The following is a 16,293-nucleotide window of genomic DNA, read 5'->3' on the forward strand; positions in this document are numbered from 1 at the left end:
GTTCACACTTATATTTTGGGTTTCTACTAGATGTTCACACGCTTTAATGTTCAAAAGGCAAATGATTTTTCTCATACTGTCTGTCTGAATATACCTGATCAGGTAGTTCTCAAGCTGTGGGTGGAGATACTTAGATGGGGGGGAGCGGTATATGCTAATGAGCCTGCATGTGACATAGGAAGGGGAGCCAAATCTGAATGGCTTGTTTACATGTTTACTGATCTAGACAACCCACAAAAAACTGACTGGGTTGTCTTAATTCACAGTTTGTGGGTTGTTAAGCACCTCAGATACCCAAATGTATGTGCATAAGGACTGAAAAAGTGAGTTTTTTATGCTATGTCCCCTTTAAAGCTGAGGTACCCATTTTTGCGCAACAATAATAAAGTTCTGTTTTCTTTCTACAGATGCCATAAAATGTTTGAAAAGTTGTATTCCAAAGTATATTATTATATTTTTGGGAGGTAAAAAAAAAAAGGCTACATAATTCATTAACATCATAAAAACCGAGTTAGTTAAAGCTGAAGTAGGCGAGATTGGAGCAAATATGATTAAAAAAAAGTTCTTTTTATAAAACGGTCGCTATATCGTGACAGTAGTACATGAAACCGGTAACCTGAAAAAAATCATGTGCCTCTGTGTCCTCCGGTGCTCCTAACGGCATCTGCAAGATTTCACAGACCGGAGGAAAACAACCAATCAGAGCTGATCTGAGTTCCGCTGTCCATCTGCTGTCTATGAAAGAAAAAATATACTGCCTACTAAAGCTTTAACCTTGAGTAGTGGTATTCAAAATATACAAGATCTGTTTGTAGAAAAAAAAAAGCTTTCTGTAGTTTACTGGTCGACGATAATCGGCTTTCCAATCCTGTTGTGATCAAAGGTGTCATTTGTTTACAACAGTATCTTATTTTTGAATAAAACTGGTTTCTTTAGTGTGGCTTGTATGTTCTAAACCCAGAAATACATGGAACAAATTGTCAGACAACATAATAATACATTTTCTCACAATAATTCACTGATTTATTCTCCCCAATGTAAGACAAAATTCAACATTTTTTAACTTCAATTTTACATGATCACAAACCATTCAAGTACAATCCAATCTGATTATGGCTATAGCCATGAACTCAATAAATTAACTTCTCTCTCCATTAAGGCACACTCAGTAGTTGACATGAAATAAAGAGAGTAAAAAAAAAAACCACACAAACTGAAAATAAAAAAGCTAAACAATCCTCCAATATGCTGAATCAGAAAGAACATTTAAATCATACACACTGACATGACAATAATCCCCATTGACAAAACACATTATTTGTGCCTTTTTAATATTCAACATGGTCTTTGTATCGTAGAACTATGTTGCATAATCAAATTTACTTGATCTGTCAAAAGCCAAGAAGAACAACCGATAAGAAGCAATACATAGAATAGAAGCAATTAATTTATCATTTACCTTATGCACATACACCGATCAACCATAACATTAGGTCAGCATGGGCACCCTGACCGGTCTGCGGCTACGCAGCCTCGTACACAACAAACTGCGATGCACTGTGTGTTCTGACACCTTTCTATCGGAACCAGCATTAACTTTTTCAGCAGTTTGAGCTCCAGTAGCTCTTCTATTGGATCGGATATCACGGGCCAGCCTTCGCTCTGCACGTGCATCAATGAGCCTCGGGTCTGACCCTGTCGCCGGTTCACCGGTTTTCCTTCCTCGGACCACTTTTGGTAGGTCCTGACCACCGCAGACCGGGAACATCCCATAAGAGATGCAGTTCTGGAGATGCTCTGACCCAGTCGTCTAGCCATCACTATTTGGCCCTTGTCAAAGTCGCTCACATCCTTACGCTGGCCCATTTTTTATGCTTCCAACACAAAGTTCAAAGTTCAAAATGTTCACCTGCTGTCTAATATATCCCCCCCACTGCCAGGTGTCATTGTAACGAGATACTCAATGTTATTCACTTCACCTGTCAGTGGTCATAATGTTATGGCTGATCGGTGTAAATGCATTTAGATGAGTTGACGATGGACAGAGTGATCAGTTTAGTAAAAACAAACTGATATGAAGCACAACTGTGTTTGAAAGGTTCACTGGGCGCCCAACCTTAGCCCCTACTCAAAAAGGGTATCTTTAAAAACACGTGGCAAGTAAGCATGTGGTAAATTATGGGTTTAAACTTTCAAGCACGTTGTACTCCTGCCCCCACACCCATTTAAAGAAATACTGACTTTCACAACTTGGCTATTTTAGTAGCCACCGGTCCTATAGGTTACTGTATGTACTCACCAAAGCGTCCTACATCATTAGAAATAGGTCTACAAACACAAGCAGTCAGACTGGTTTTAAACAAACCAAAAGGGGAGGTAACACTAAAAGTAAGAACACTCCTAATGTTGCACAGAACACCTGCATGTTCAAGCTGAAGATTGGTCCAAAAAATTCAATGAACGTTTACAACGGACTGTTTGGGTTATAATTTTCTCTTTCTCTTTCAAATAAGTTTGACTAACATTGAGGTTTGTTTGCAGCCTGTCTGATCATCTGACTGCTCGTGTTTCATGACCAGTCAGACTTCTTAGTGTGTACAATGTTAACCAATAAAACCAATGGCCAAATGTACAGAGATAAAAACCAAAGTTGTCATAGTTTTCCTTTAAAAACATGGCTGACTGAGTAACTGCTTCATCCCTGTTGTTCTCTCCAGCAGAGAGAAGCATGACAAGGCTGTTTGTACTCGGGAGATTTATTGATTAGTGAAGCAACAGCAGAAAGTTAATGACAGTAAATAATATATGGCTGACAGGTATGAGGAAAAGTTCAAAGAACATGTTACAACAGAAAATCAAAAATCCTTAAGCATCGGGAGCAGCACAGGAAAAGCTCAAAAACACCTGGCGCTGAAGATACAGAGAGATGTTAGATTAAAGGAAAAACCTGATTAAATGAGTGTCAACAGATAATGAATGCAGAGTCTTCATTACAGGACACGAGGGCTCGCTGAGTGGTTCGATGAGGATGACAATGATGTGAATCATATGCTTCACAGACCTCAAATGAACACCTAGTTCAGTGTATGTGGCAGGCACCTCTGATTTAAGAGTATATACTGTGGAGCAAAAGTGGGGTCAACATTGGTACTACCATAATTGTTACCATGGCAACAGAACTCATAGTTTTGTGATAGCCTGGGAGAAGTGTGCTAACGCCAATAAGCATGAAAGTAGTCAGTATTTCAGTTTGTGTAACTTACAATAAAGCCCCATGTGTAGGAATTGAGAATTTCTAAAGGCTTCAGTGTATTGTCAGATCAGCTAACAACGTTCAAAACCCCCTTTCCGATGACAAGATTACAATCAAGGCCACTTCAACCAGCAATCTGTCTGCCGTGCAGAGGTAAGAAAGTCGTAAAGAGGTTTTGAACTTCTCTCTCAACTTCTTTTTCTCTTTTCGCTTGATCAACCGACTGCAACGCTATGAAATCCCTCTATAGGAGAGACTGATTTTGCTATTATCCCCAACTCTTTTTCGATGCGATACTTCAAAATGAGCATAAAAATGTGTGAATGGAAACATGACTTAAGATGGATGGCTTTTCAGTGTGTAGCTATTCAAAACAGCAAGAAACACTTTGGCTTTCTGACTTCAGCCTTCGCACAAACGTGTTTGTTTCAAACCTTACTTACAATCGGTGGACTGAGTAACACAAATGGAGTGCTGCAGAGAGGAAGTATTTTTGTAAGCCAACTCGGAAGTTAGCATCGCATTGGTTCCCTCGTCGAAAAGCCAATGGGATTTTTCCTTTGGGTTTTGGAATATTGCAGAAAATAAGCTCCGTGGCGAACAAACAATGCTTCTTAATATTTTGTTCAACAAGATAACCTTCTCAAATGAACACCACTTTTATGATTTTTTTTAGCGTAAATGCAAAGTAAAAATGTAATGTTAGGCTGTAAACAACTACACCACGGTCACACGACTTCACATCACCACCACTAAGCTAAAGGCGGACTAGTGTTCAGCGTTTTGACGTCTAGCAGTCTCATTTAGCCACTTGTTGGCAACCACCTTTATTAAGACATGTAAATGCTTCAACATTCACAAGTGGGACATGTAGAACAAAACAAAAAATCTCTTTACGCTTGCGTTAACCACAGACCTTATTTCAAGCATCTAACCAGAAACCCCATTCAAAAGACCCACTGACTTTGAGACGAGGGAACCGGAAGTGTCTCATTTATCTTCAGAATGATCTGAAAGATGCTGGAATCACAAGAAAACATTCTACACATAGAGGTTTTAAACCATAGATATAAAACAGCTTTGTTTTATATCTATGGTGGCTTTAAACTACTTCTACGAAGCAGTCTTACTGAGCCTTGTTCTAGACAGCCATGCAGACGTCAAACCTCAAAGCCACAGATGAAACTAATGCCTATGAAAGCAGAAATCAGTCCTCAGAAAACTATTTGAACAACAAATATGTTGCTCCATTTCCTCTGTTGGAAATTTGAAAAATGTCACCATTTCCAGCCCCACTGCAGATGACCCCGTTCATTCACTAGGACAATGTGACCATTCAGCAGATGAAGTGCACATCTGGTTGAAAGGTTTGCTTTTGAAATTTGGGGTTACATTATAGTGTCGTATCAACAGTGTTACCTCACAGAGCATCAACATGGTGGCTCTATGGATGGCGGTGTCAGTCTGTCGGTCAGTCCACCACCAAACAACTATTTGCTATGTAGTGGAGTAATGTCTACCTGAACAGAGAATGAAGTCTCTCTCTCTCTGTGTGTGCTGTAATCCGAGCTTCTCTGTGCTTTGTTGACATCGCCGGGCCGGCCACGCATGTTTTAGTGAATATCTCAAGAACTATTAGAGGGATCACCATGAAATGCTCTACAGACATTCATGGTCATTTATCGTGCTAATCAGAAAATGTTAGCATACCAACATGCTAAACTAAGATGGTTGGTCAGCATGGAAAACATTAAGCATTAGCATGTTAAAGGGACTCTATGTAAGAATTAGAAACTGCTTGTTAACAGTGACACCTGTGGCCGTTAAGTCAACGACAGTCAGCGTCCTGTTGCGTGCGCTTATGCTCGTAAACAAAGGTCCCACCATGAATCGAAGGCCCGGCCAATGTTGATCCTAGTTTTCTCCCGACGTCGGTCACATTCCTGTTTTGCAAGATGGGCTTCACTAGATATAACTTTGTTTTTTTGTGCTTCCGTGGAGTTTGTGTTGGGAGTCTGAGTTGTGGTGGGGGCTGGTCGTTTATTGGCGTTAATGGACTCCATTTCTAACGAAATATTAGCTATGGTTGCACACTGTTAGCCCTGTAAGCAGAGCTGAAAATAAAAGCACTCGCAAGCGTGCATGATGTCACATCCATTGGATTTTCCCGGTATAAACGGCCCGGGTTCATCACATTAAAAGCAGTCTACAGGCTGATAGAGGAAACCCATAGAGTCGCGGGAGGTCTCATTTCTTAGGTTAGGTTACAACCTGTTCACACACTGGCAATAAAAAAAAAGATTTATATGTGTAAAAAGTTACACACAGTCCCTTTAAAGGTCGGGTCGGTAATGCTGAGACAGTCGATTTTAAAAATTATTCAACCAAAAAACCCAGCCCAGTGTTGCCAATTCTTTTCCAATGAAAGTAGCTAGCAGCACTAGCTCCAAAAGATGCTAAATCTAGCGAGAAAGTCGCCAAGCCGGAAACACTGAACGTTCAGGCCTCCCTCCAAAGCCACTCACACACAATTGTTATTATGAAGGTGAACAACAAACATGGCTATTGATAGTACGGGTTTGAACGGCTTTATTTCAGTCCCGTGACAGCCGCCGATACCAGATTTTTTTCTTTTTTTGTCAGAGCATTTGATTTATTGATTGCGGTCAGGTTATAATGAGAATTCAACAAATTAAAATGTTTTAAGCACTACGAAACCCTACCTTTAACATCATCGTAACCGCATTAGCATGCTTATGTACTGCCTCACAGAGCTGCTGGAGACTCTCTTCTCGCTCATGTTGTATGCAACGAAACCCACCAACTTTGATCATATTTTTAAATACTATAAATTTATGATTTTGTTGGTTAAAAAAGTGCCATCACAACTGTTTGATTAAGTTTTGGGAGAGTTTGTGTTAGATTGAAATATTTAGTTTAAAGATACAGTTTACAGTTGAGATTTATTGGTTATTTATTAATTATTGGGGATATCTATAAGAAAATCTGTGGAGAATTAGACTTTAATAGAGAATTCTGCCACATGTTGTCTTTTGTTATATAAACTGTCCATCTCGAGTCTGACAATGTTATAGGAGTGCAATGATAAATCTGTGGAGGGCCAGTCTCACTGGCTTTAACAGAGAAAAAAATATCACTCTGGTTGAGTCATTTCTAGTTTCCAGTGAGATCAGTGTTTAATAGGGAATTCTGCCACATGTTGAAATAGTCTTGCTGTTTAAATGCTTCCTTAAAATGCTGTTCAATCATTACAGAAATTTAATTTGCAATTTTTTTTATAATTATTTTAATTTTAAATCTTTTTTTTTATTATTATTTTTTAAGCAAAAATGCAAAGTTTTCACTGTTTTTTTAGTCTTGCATGAACTGAATATCTTCTGTTGGTCGGACAAAACAAGACATTTAAATATGTAAACTTAAATATGTGTGCATTTTTGATGACTTTCTAACATTTTATAGGCAATCAAATAATGAGCAGATTAATCAATAGTGACAATAATCGTTAGTTACAGCCCTATTTAGTCTTAAAGTGACATAGACGACCAGTTTTAACCTGCATACATCCTCTCTCAGCAGATCTGTGGGTGGTATCGCTGTCATCCAGGATAAAATATCCGTTTAGTTTTTTTGGTTGTTGTTTCTCTATCTTGTCTTGTCATGTCTCATCGGTGTCTTCCTGTTGATCACTTATCTTGCACTATCAATAAACATCAAAACAAAAGAAGAAGTAGATGTTATTCAGCACCAGCACACCCATGTTAATATCTTACATGCTGCCAAAAGGTCAAGCAGAACCACTACCACATGTTGAATGTGTGCATAGTATTGTAGCGTTCAAGCAGCATTCCTGGTGTCACAGCAGTCATCCTCACTTTTGTGGGCGACCTGGTGAAGTCAGAGGGGAGGATTAGAACGGCTGGGAAACTGACTGCCACCACCAAACCCATCCACACTGGCTCGCAGGACAAATGGAAAAAATACAGACATGCTGAGGATGAGAGATCTGTGATTGGGGCACCACAGGGTGTGACAGGTCAGTAGTGAAGAGCCAAAGCCAACCCATAGATTTCTTGTTAATTTAATTGAGTGATTCAATATAAAACATCATCAAAACGCCGGGAAAAAAAGGAATAGTAGATAAAGACTTCTGGCAAAGTGAGCACACAGTTCATGCTGATCAGAGATGAACATTTAGCCTGCAGCAGCACAACCTTCTCTAAGTGCCCAGCAGGTCAACATCTCTTTTTGTAAGGACATCTGTAAACAAGTAGCCGTTTTACATGACAACAGACATAATGGACTTTTAGCACCACCTTACTACACTGAGTTCTAATTTAGGCTTCAGTCATTTGCAGGATAATTTTGCTTTGGGTCGATCCATGACAATCATCTCACCTATAAGGAAAAGTAAGATTTATTCCAACTTGAGTTTTGTTTTTCGTAGCTCTGGACATGAGCAGTCAGATGAGCAGAAACAAGCAATCATTTTATCTAGCAGATTATCTAAACCACTTGTTTTGAAGGTCAAACAGATAGTGAGCATACCTGGAATAATGCCAATAAGCCTTCCATTGCACAGGAAAACTGTGTGTGCACAACTTCAACCAGAGCCGGATTAAATGGATAGATTACGATATGCAGGCTGTTTTTCCGTCCCCACTACATGCACATTTTTATAATTGAACAAAATTACTTTTAAATGTCATTATCAGCAGTGGCGCCAGAGAATTGTGATTGTTATTGTGATTGCTAATGAATTTAGATGCAAAAAAGTATAACAAATACTATGGAAAATGAGATTCAATAATCCTGGGCTAATTTGCTACACATTTGAAATGCACTTATGTTGTTGTTGTTACAGGCTGCAATGTGGAGTTGCTGGCCACTAGCAGTAGCCTGCATATGAGACGTTTAGAGAACATCGGTAAATTGTAGCGTCTACTAATTATGTTTATTTTGTCTGACTATGTTTAACATATATTTAAAAATATTTGTATTATGTAGGCAGTTGATGTTCTTAACCACTCTGCCCGGGGCATGTGCCTACAATGCCTGTGCGTAGATCCGGCTCTGACTGCAACAGACAGTTTGTGTAATACATTTACTGTTTGCCTTTGTTGTTTTTTTTTTCTCCAAACAAGTTTGGCCAACCTGAAGGTTTGTTTACAGTCTGTCTGATCTACTGATCGACCTGTTTTTCACGATGCTGCCGTGTTCCCAGATTTCAGTGATTCCCTTGGTGAGTGCAAAGTACTGATAGTACTGACGACCAGAGCTATGGAAATTAAATTCAAGCTGCAGTAAAGTTTTTCCTTAAAAAAAAAAAAAAATCATTTCACAGGACCATACCAATGTTATGGCTCATTTACTACAAATCACGTTCATGTGACTTTACTGCAAACCAGTAATGTTCGCATGCTTTTCTAGGCATGCTGTAGTATTTTGGTTTAAGATTTCCGAATTGTGTTTTTTCGACTTTTAACGGATTCAATGGCTTCTACTATTTCAGTTGAAAATCAACTCACTATAAACGTGTTTTAGTTAGGTCATGAATCACAGTGAGCATTAAAGCTACTCTTATTTCTAAGTTAAAAGGTACACTGTGGAGGTTTCTTGTAAACAAACTAACAAAGGTTCTGTCTACATTCAGTGTTTCTCAACAAAATGGTCAGGTGTGACAAATATGTTGAATCCATTTCCTTCCTTTATAACACATTGGATAACGTTGGCTTGCCTTTGTTGGCACATTATTGCCACCAACTGTCATCAGTGGAACAGAAAAGAAACCATAAGCAGTGATGTGTTGCTTCACAGCGTCCTTGTGCGTGTGCATAAGATCCAAACACATCAGCGCTACTAGTGGTCAAAAGCTACACGGCGTATCTTTAAACGTTCTAAGTGCAAGCTCGGACTGAAATGTCACCTTACTGAACAACATAAAGCAACTTTTACAAAAATAAAAGCAGACACGATGTCCACTGGAACGGATTTACCTAACTCAAACAAGAATGAATGATGAAATTAATGAAAACTGATGGCTTTCTTGAAGAAAGACAAAATACACATTTGAAAATCTAAAAACCTATTACATTTTGGAAAAGATCCCGTCACTAAAGTAAAGTATACGTGATTTGTTATAAGAGCAAAAACACTGGTACGGTCCCTTAAGAATGCTCCGTCAGAACAATGTGAAGGCGGTATAAATACAGTAAAACAATAATCTAATTTGAGAAAAAAAAAAAAAAACTCTTGTGCTTGTTTTTCTTCCATTGCAATCAACAAGCGCTTTACATTCCACTATGACAAGCACAGTTGAACAGGTGGTGTGCTAAAATGACGATTGGTTAATTGTAACTTCAAGGTCTGTGATCTTGAATGAAGGCTACTATTCTACTGGTGCTTTTACTGTAACTGAGATCAGATATTTCATTGCTCCCAGTCTCTTAGAGGAAAGAGCTGCAGTAAAAACGTCATCATGTGGAATCACCTTTTGTGAGAGGGGAGAGGGGAGGTGTGTAAGGCTATTATGCGAACCCACTCCAAACATGTACCACGTGAGATGGGAAAATAAAGTTCACTCAGAGAAGGTGAAAGTCAAAACTGAGAAACCAACCCACAGAGAGAGCGTCGATAGAGAGAGAGAGAGGAAATCTTTGCCACCACAAGCACAAGTAAAAAAAAGGAGCAGAGCAGATCAGTTTGCAGTTTTTTTTTTTGTTTCCAGTTATGTTTTAATATCGCTGTTTATACCTTGCTTCTGAAGAGGGGCTTAGCGCCGGGGCCACAGTACTCGTTGTATATGAGCTTGAAGAGGAAAAGGTGGAAGAGTGTTATGAGCGAGGCCACACTGAACCAGAAGAGGAAGGGCAGGCCTGGGTACCTGTTGGCCATGTGCTCCTCGTGGGCCAGGATGGCCTTGAGGTGCAGGGTATGGCGGAGATCCTGCAGGTGGCGCAGGTCTGTGGAGATGTACAGGAGCGGCGTGATGGGCTGCGTCACCATCACGGGGAAGGTGTGACCTTTGATCTCTGACGTCAGCTCCACGGGCTCGTTGAGGCAGCCGGCCTCGCAGGCGTACAGCTTCACCGGTTTCTCTTGCTGCTTCACTGACACGTGAAGAAAAGGCTTCCCCTCCACGTCCAGCAGCACTGCCAGGTTAATGAGGTCCTGGTTGTAGTGGATCCCTCTCAGGGCGTAGCTGTTGTGCAGCACGTCGGGATCTGCCTGGAACTGAAGGTGGTTCTCTGTGAACTGAAGGCCGCCGAAGCTGAGCACCATGCCCTGCATGGTACCGTGGGCTCCGGCCGCCACCAGCACCTTGCAGCCTCTCTTCTGCAGAGTCAGAGTCCACAGCGTGACCAGCTGCAGGATCTGAGCTGCACTGCTCACCCGCTCGGGCCACAGGTTTTCTGCATGCATGGTGGCGTGGCCGCTGAAGCAGTGGTCGGCGTAGTTGAGGCTGGACTCGAGGCGAACGCGCTCCTCGCCACTCAGCCTTCGATCCAGCAGGGGAGCCGTGGAGGAGGACAGGATGTAGTAGAGCGTGGTGTTCACTGTGCGGCTCGATGGTGTGTGGGAGTCTGTGATTTTCCTCATTTCAACACCTGAATGAACAAAGAAGCAGAAGCACAACTTCACAAAAACCTGACATGTAGTGTATTCCCAAGGATTGACTACTTTGACTGTCAAATATTATTCTTGACTTTGGATACAGCAGTTTTGACCAAAAAAAACTTAACTCAAGGTCCACTTGCTAGCTTTCCCAGAGTTTTCGACCATGATTACTTTATTTCTGTTTTACCACATCACTTTTCCCACCTTTTTCATCGTTGCACAGCTCCTTCATTTTAACTCACAAATTGAGAGCTTTTAGTTTGTGTGGTAAATGTTCAAAACAATGTTAGAATTAGTATAGTATGCAACCGGGAGCCAGTTTGTGGAAAGGGTCAGTTAGAAATAAGACTTCCACTTACACAGGGGATGAGAGACTGAAGGGGGAAAATGGAGAATGCAATAGTGAAGACAGAGAAACATGGAGAAAGTAAGGTGCAATCGATTCAAAATGTATAGAAAAAGATAAAGGAGGGAAAGAGAGTGATTCACGCATAGAAAACCTTTAGCTATGTCTCGATGAATAACTGCTTTTAAAAAGGTACAGTCTGTAATCCAAAGGTAAACAAAAAGGCAGCCACACTGAAATGATTGACACATCTTTACATCAATACAGTGACTAACAACAACTACCATATTTAAATTAGTCATGTTTTCTGAAGCTATTTGAGAGTTGTTTACATCAGTCATGCGTGTAAACAGAGCCGTAAGTTAGTTAGTAAAAGCACAAAATGCTTATAATGCTTTAATCTGTAAATCAAACTGATCACTTATATGATGTGTCTTCAAGTTTAAAATTCATTTCAAATCAGTCAGTTTGTGGCTCTTCTATATTCCCAAAAAAAGTATCTAGAATAAAAACCATACAGGCTGTGTGTGTTATGAGATTGTTGTTCAAATTTAGATTATTTCTTTTTACAGTACGGGTTTTACAAGGCTGCTTGTGTTTAGACATTTTACATTTGAGATTTTTTTTAAGAAAATGTGAGCTAAGCATTGTTTAGCGAGTCAGTCAAAAGCAGAAAACTACCAAAAGTAAGGTGATGTAAATGTTACCTAAGTTCCCATCATGTATGTTTTTGCCCTATTTAGCTCCTGGCAGAGGATATGCACACTTCCAGACAGCAATGCATTGAGGCTCCGCACAGACACTGGTGCAAGAATCCAACCAAACACCAACATCTTTACAGGCCGGGCCAGGCCAGGCTTTGCAATGATTAAAACCAACCTAACCTCCAGACAGAACACGTGACCAAGCATAATAAACTCATAAACTGCCATAAAACAACTTCAGAGTTTAGATCTACAGCGGTCAGCAGCATTTCACAATGCATGCATTGATTCAACACAGTTATGTCATTGCCTTCATTAAATCAATCTGGATCAAAGTACTTTTACAGCCCTGATGTAAGTTCAACCCGTATGAAATTTTAACTTTTATTACGACCTTTGACCTTTCAAAATCCCCCATTGGTATGTTTAAGCCGATTTACTGACTACTTTCTAAGGCATGCAGTACTATTTGACATTTCTGTATGTTCATCTGTGATTTGTAGCAAATGCACTAAAACCTCTTATATATATATGCTCCTTTAAAACCCAGAGCCAGTGACAACTACAACCATTGCTCACCTGAAATGAAGATGTCCATCCAGGCCTGCTGGTGATCTACAACCAGCTCCTCCACATCGGCCCTCAGCAGCTCCCCCAGCTCCTTTTTGGCTCCATCTCTGAGGGTGCGGAAGGTTTCCTCCAGCCTGGAGGGCTCGATGGGCTCTGAGGTCCACACCACTGACAGGATGTTGTCTTTGTACTCTACTTTAGCTGGGACCTGAATCCTGCTGCTCAGCTTCTTGGTGACCACCACCACCAGCACCATCCTGTTGTTCTCCACAGGCACTCTGCCGGAGGAGAGCATTACCTCTCTGTCCTCCAGCTTCTCCACGCTGGTGGAGAACTTGCTCCCAAAGGAGGGGTTGTCATAGGACACGTCCAAGGAGACGGCCTTGTCGGACGGGTTGTTGATGTGGATCCTCTGCAGATAGGCGTTAGGTCTGCTCCTGTGTGCGATGAACTCCTCTCTGATGGTGACACAGTCCCGGGATGACTGCAGGGCGGACGGTGAAGCGCAGCGGACCGACAGCACGGCTCCTTTCCGGAACCACAGCATGGTGGCCTGGACCTCGGCACGCTTCCCCTCCAGATGGACGCCCACTCTCGGGGAGTACTCGGTCTGGTGGACCGGAGCCGAGCCGGGCTGCGAGGACGACGCCACCCACAGCTTGTTGGAGTCAATGTCAATGAGAATATGTCCGTTACCTGACACAAACGGTGTGTCTAGTTGCTCCTGAGGTGTGCTGTAGATCCCCTCTCCTCGCTCCACCAGAGACTTCCACCTGTGGATCTCCGCCAGCAGACACTGTCCCGCGGCTCCACCGGGCATGGCCGAGCCGCTGAACAGCCTCCATCTGCGCTCCGCTCCCAGGTACCAGTAGAAGATGATGAAGAGCAGCAGTCCGATGAGGAGTCTCCTCGCCCAGCTGCTCGACAACAAACCTGGCAGCCCCTTTAGTCTCTGCTGGAGCCACATTGTGGGTTTAAATAACAGCAGCCCAGCAGCGAGTCAGCGTCTTAAAAACACCCAGGGTGCTCAGGTTGAGTTGTTGTTTAGTATATCACATCGGTACTTGGTTCAGAACATGTTGCTTTCCTGCAGAGTGAGAGCTGACAGACTGGCTCTGCTAGCTTAGCTTAGCTTAGCTTAGCTAGGTAGCTAGCGCCGAGAACAACAACTATTGAACATGTATTATTGTTTCTCGCATCGTGGTTACGGTCATATCCTTCAGCTTGGTGGATACGACAAGCGTCAAAGTTGTCGTATCTCAGGTCATGTCGTGTTCTTGTTTGTCTTCAGGTTGAAAACATCAGCTGACTTTCTACATAACTCCACAGAGCAGGACTTCTGGTCTGTCACAGCTGCCGTACAGCAAAACGACACAGCAGACACCGGAAATGTCGCAAAAATCAGTGACTTGATTAGGTTGTATTCGAAACCGCCTACTACACACTACTGACCAACGCAGTATACAGTCTACAGTACATACTGCAGACTGCGTTCCTGAGTAGTATGCAGTATGCACCTGTTAAAGTGTTATGTTTTGCAGTATGTTGGACCTGACGTGTAGTGTATTTCCAAGGATTGACTACTTTGACTGTCAAATATTATTCTTGACTTTGGAAACAGCAGTTTTGACAAAAAAAACTTAACTCAAGGTCCACTTGCTAGCTTTTCCAGAGCTTTCGACCATGATTACTTTATTTCTGTTTTACCACATCACTTTTCCCACCTTTTTCATCGTTGCACAGCTCCTTCATTTTAACTCACAAATTGAGAGCTTTTAGTTTGTGTGGTAAATGTTCAAAACAATGTTAGAATTAGTATAGTATGCAACCGGGAGCCAGTTTGTGGAAAGGGTCAGTTAGGAGTAAGACTTCCACTTACACAGGGGATGAGAGACTGAAGGGGAAAAATGGAGAATGCAATAGTGAAGACAGAGAAACATGGAGAAAGTAAGGTGCAATCGATTCAAAATGTATAGAAAAAGATAAAGGAGGGAAAGAGAGTGATTCACGCATAGAAAACCTTTAGCTATGTCTCGATGAATAACTGCTTTTAGTACAATCTGTAATCCAAAGGTAAACAAAAAGGCAGCCACACATAAATGATTGACACATCTTTACATCAATACAGTGTTATATTTTGCAGTATGTTGGACCAGGCTTTAGCCTTTAAACCAGCTCTTATAGCACTGGATAAAAAAAACCAACCTTGTACCACTATTGCAATATTTCCGTTTTTAAACTCCGAAAACGTCGGAGCAAATGTTCGTTTTGCCATCTAATATTGAAAAAATTGTAAACATAATCAAAATCTACACAGTTGATTTCTCAGCTAGATTTTCTCAAAAATGTTCAGAAGTGAATTTAGTGATGAAATAGCTACGAGAAATGTAAAAAACAAGCTGTTTTTGGCTGCTGTTGTTATAACCGTAGGCTGTACCGTTCCAGTGCTTTGCATTGTGGGATACAGTAGGCGAGGTAGACTGGTCCGATGCATACTGGAGATTTTTTCCAAATCAGTACGACATCCGGGTATTTTTGAGATACTGTCGATTTTTGCTTTTGTTCGCATACTGCATACTACATAGGCTACTACATTTTGGCCAAATCAGTACGTACCACTAGTATAGTATGCGGTTTCGAATACAGCCGTAGACCAAGGGTTCTCAACCTTTTGTTACTTGAGTCCCACTTCTGATCGTTAAAAAAATTCCGAGGACCACCTCCCCAAATAAATGACAAGCTGGGCATCCCGTTTGCTCACATTTCATATTTATATATCTAAATTTAGATTTAGATCTAGATCTAGAGAGATACTGTGGGGGGTGCTGCGGGAGTATGGGGTGAGTGGGTCACTTCTCAGGGCCATCCAATCTCTATACGCCCAAAGCGAGAGCTGTGTTCGGGTTCTCGGCAATAAGTCAGACTGGGGGTTGGCCTCCGCCAGGGCTGCGCTTTGTCCCCAATCCTGTTCGTGATATTCATGGCCAGGATATCGAGGCGTAGTCGGGGGGAGGTGGGTTTGCAGTTCGGTGTGCTGAGGATCTCATCGCTGCTTTTTGCAAATGATGTGGTCTTGTCGGCATCATCGGTCTGCGACCTCCAGCACTCACTGGATCGGTTCGCAGCCGAGTGTGAAGCGGCTGGAATGAGGATCAGTACCTCTAAATCTGAGGCCATGGTTCTCAGCAGGAAACCGATGGATTGCCTACTCCGGGTAGGGAATGAGTCCTTACCCCAAGTGAAGGAGTTCAAGTACCTCGGGGTCTTGTTCGCGAGTGAGGGGACAATGGAACGTGAGATTGGCCGGAGAATCGGAGCAGCGCGGGGGGGCGATATTGCATTCGCTTTACCGCACCATTGTGACGAAAAGAGAGCTGAACCGGAAGGCAAAGCTCTCGATCTACCGGTCAATCTTTGTTCCTACTCTCACCTATGGTCATGAAGGCTGGGTCATGACCGACAGAACTAGATCGCGGGTACAAGCGGCTGAAATGGGTTTCTTCAGGAGGGTGGCTGGTATCTCCTTTAGAGATACGGTGAGAAGCTCAGTCATCCGTGAGGGACTCGGAGTAGAGCCGCTGCTTCTTTGCGTTCAAAGGAGCCAGCTGAGGTGGTTCGGGCATCTAGTAAGGACGCCCCCTGGGCGCCGCCCTATGGAGGTGTTCCAGGCATGACCAGCTGGGAGGAGGCCACGGGGAAGACCCAGGACTAGGTGGAGAGATCATATCTCCCCACTGGCCTGGGAACGCCTCGGGATCCCCCAGTCAGAGCTGGTTAATGTGGCC

The 16,293-nt window shown here is 42.2% G+C and overlaps 1 protein-coding gene and 1 long non-coding RNA gene across 5 annotated transcripts; one reads left to right on the forward strand and one right to left on the reverse strand.

Moving 5' to 3' along the window:
• The first annotated feature begins 3,271 nt into the window (after positions 1-3,271).
• LOC119489500 lies at positions 3,272-12,345 on the forward strand. 2 transcript variants are annotated; one of them, XR_005207191.1, is made up of 3 exons: positions 3,272-3,406; positions 7,134-7,307; positions 11,978-12,345. It is a non-coding gene; the product is annotated as an uncharacterized LOC119489500 (long non-coding RNA). The 2 variants fall into 2 exon arrangements; XR_005207192.1 differs by having other exon boundaries at positions 7,137-7,307.
• On the reverse strand, positions 6,425-13,926 carry kiaa2013 (KIAA2013 ortholog). Of its 3 annotated transcripts, XM_037772018.1 has the most exons (4): positions 12,518-13,925; positions 10,025-10,878; positions 7,076-7,159; positions 6,425-6,971 (listed from the first exon to the last, which is right to left on the reverse strand). In XM_037772018.1, the coding sequence occupies exons 1-3, from the start codon at positions 13,473-13,475 to the stop codon at positions 7,109-7,111; spliced, it is 1,863 nt and encodes a 620-aa protein (XP_037627946.1). In that variant the 5' UTR covers positions 13,476-13,925; the 3' UTR covers positions 6,425-6,971; positions 7,076-7,108. The 3 variants fall into 3 exon arrangements, with proteins under 3 accessions (XP_037627946.1, XP_037627948.1, XP_037627945.1); XM_037772020.1 differs by lacking the exon at positions 7,076-7,159 and having other exon boundaries at positions 12,518-13,926; XM_037772017.1 differs by having other exon boundaries at positions 6,425-7,159.
• Positions 13,927-16,293: the final 2,367 nt, after the last annotated feature.

Source organism: Sebastes umbrosus, chromosome 6, assembly GCF_015220745.1.
Source record: "Sebastes umbrosus isolate fSebUmb1 chromosome 6, fSebUmb1.pri, whole genome shotgun sequence".
NCBI classification, from domain to species: domain Eukaryota; kingdom Metazoa; phylum Chordata; class Actinopteri; order Perciformes; family Sebastidae; genus Sebastes; species Sebastes umbrosus.

Bases quoted from the DNA above. Each gene is read 5' to 3' on its own strand.
- kiaa2013 (XM_037772018.1), bottom strand. From the start codon at position 13,475: ATGTGGCTCCAGCAGAGACTAAAGGGGCTGCCAGGTTTGTTGTCGAGC. The intron at 10,879-12,517 runs GTGAGCAATGGT...TTGTTCATTCAG, and splicing joins GATGGACATCTTCATTTCAG to GTGTTGAAATGAGGAAAATC. The intron at 7,160-10,024 runs GTATAAACAGCG...TGACTTCACCAG, and splicing joins AGCCCCTCTTCAGAAGCAAG to GTCGCCCACAAAAGTGAGGA.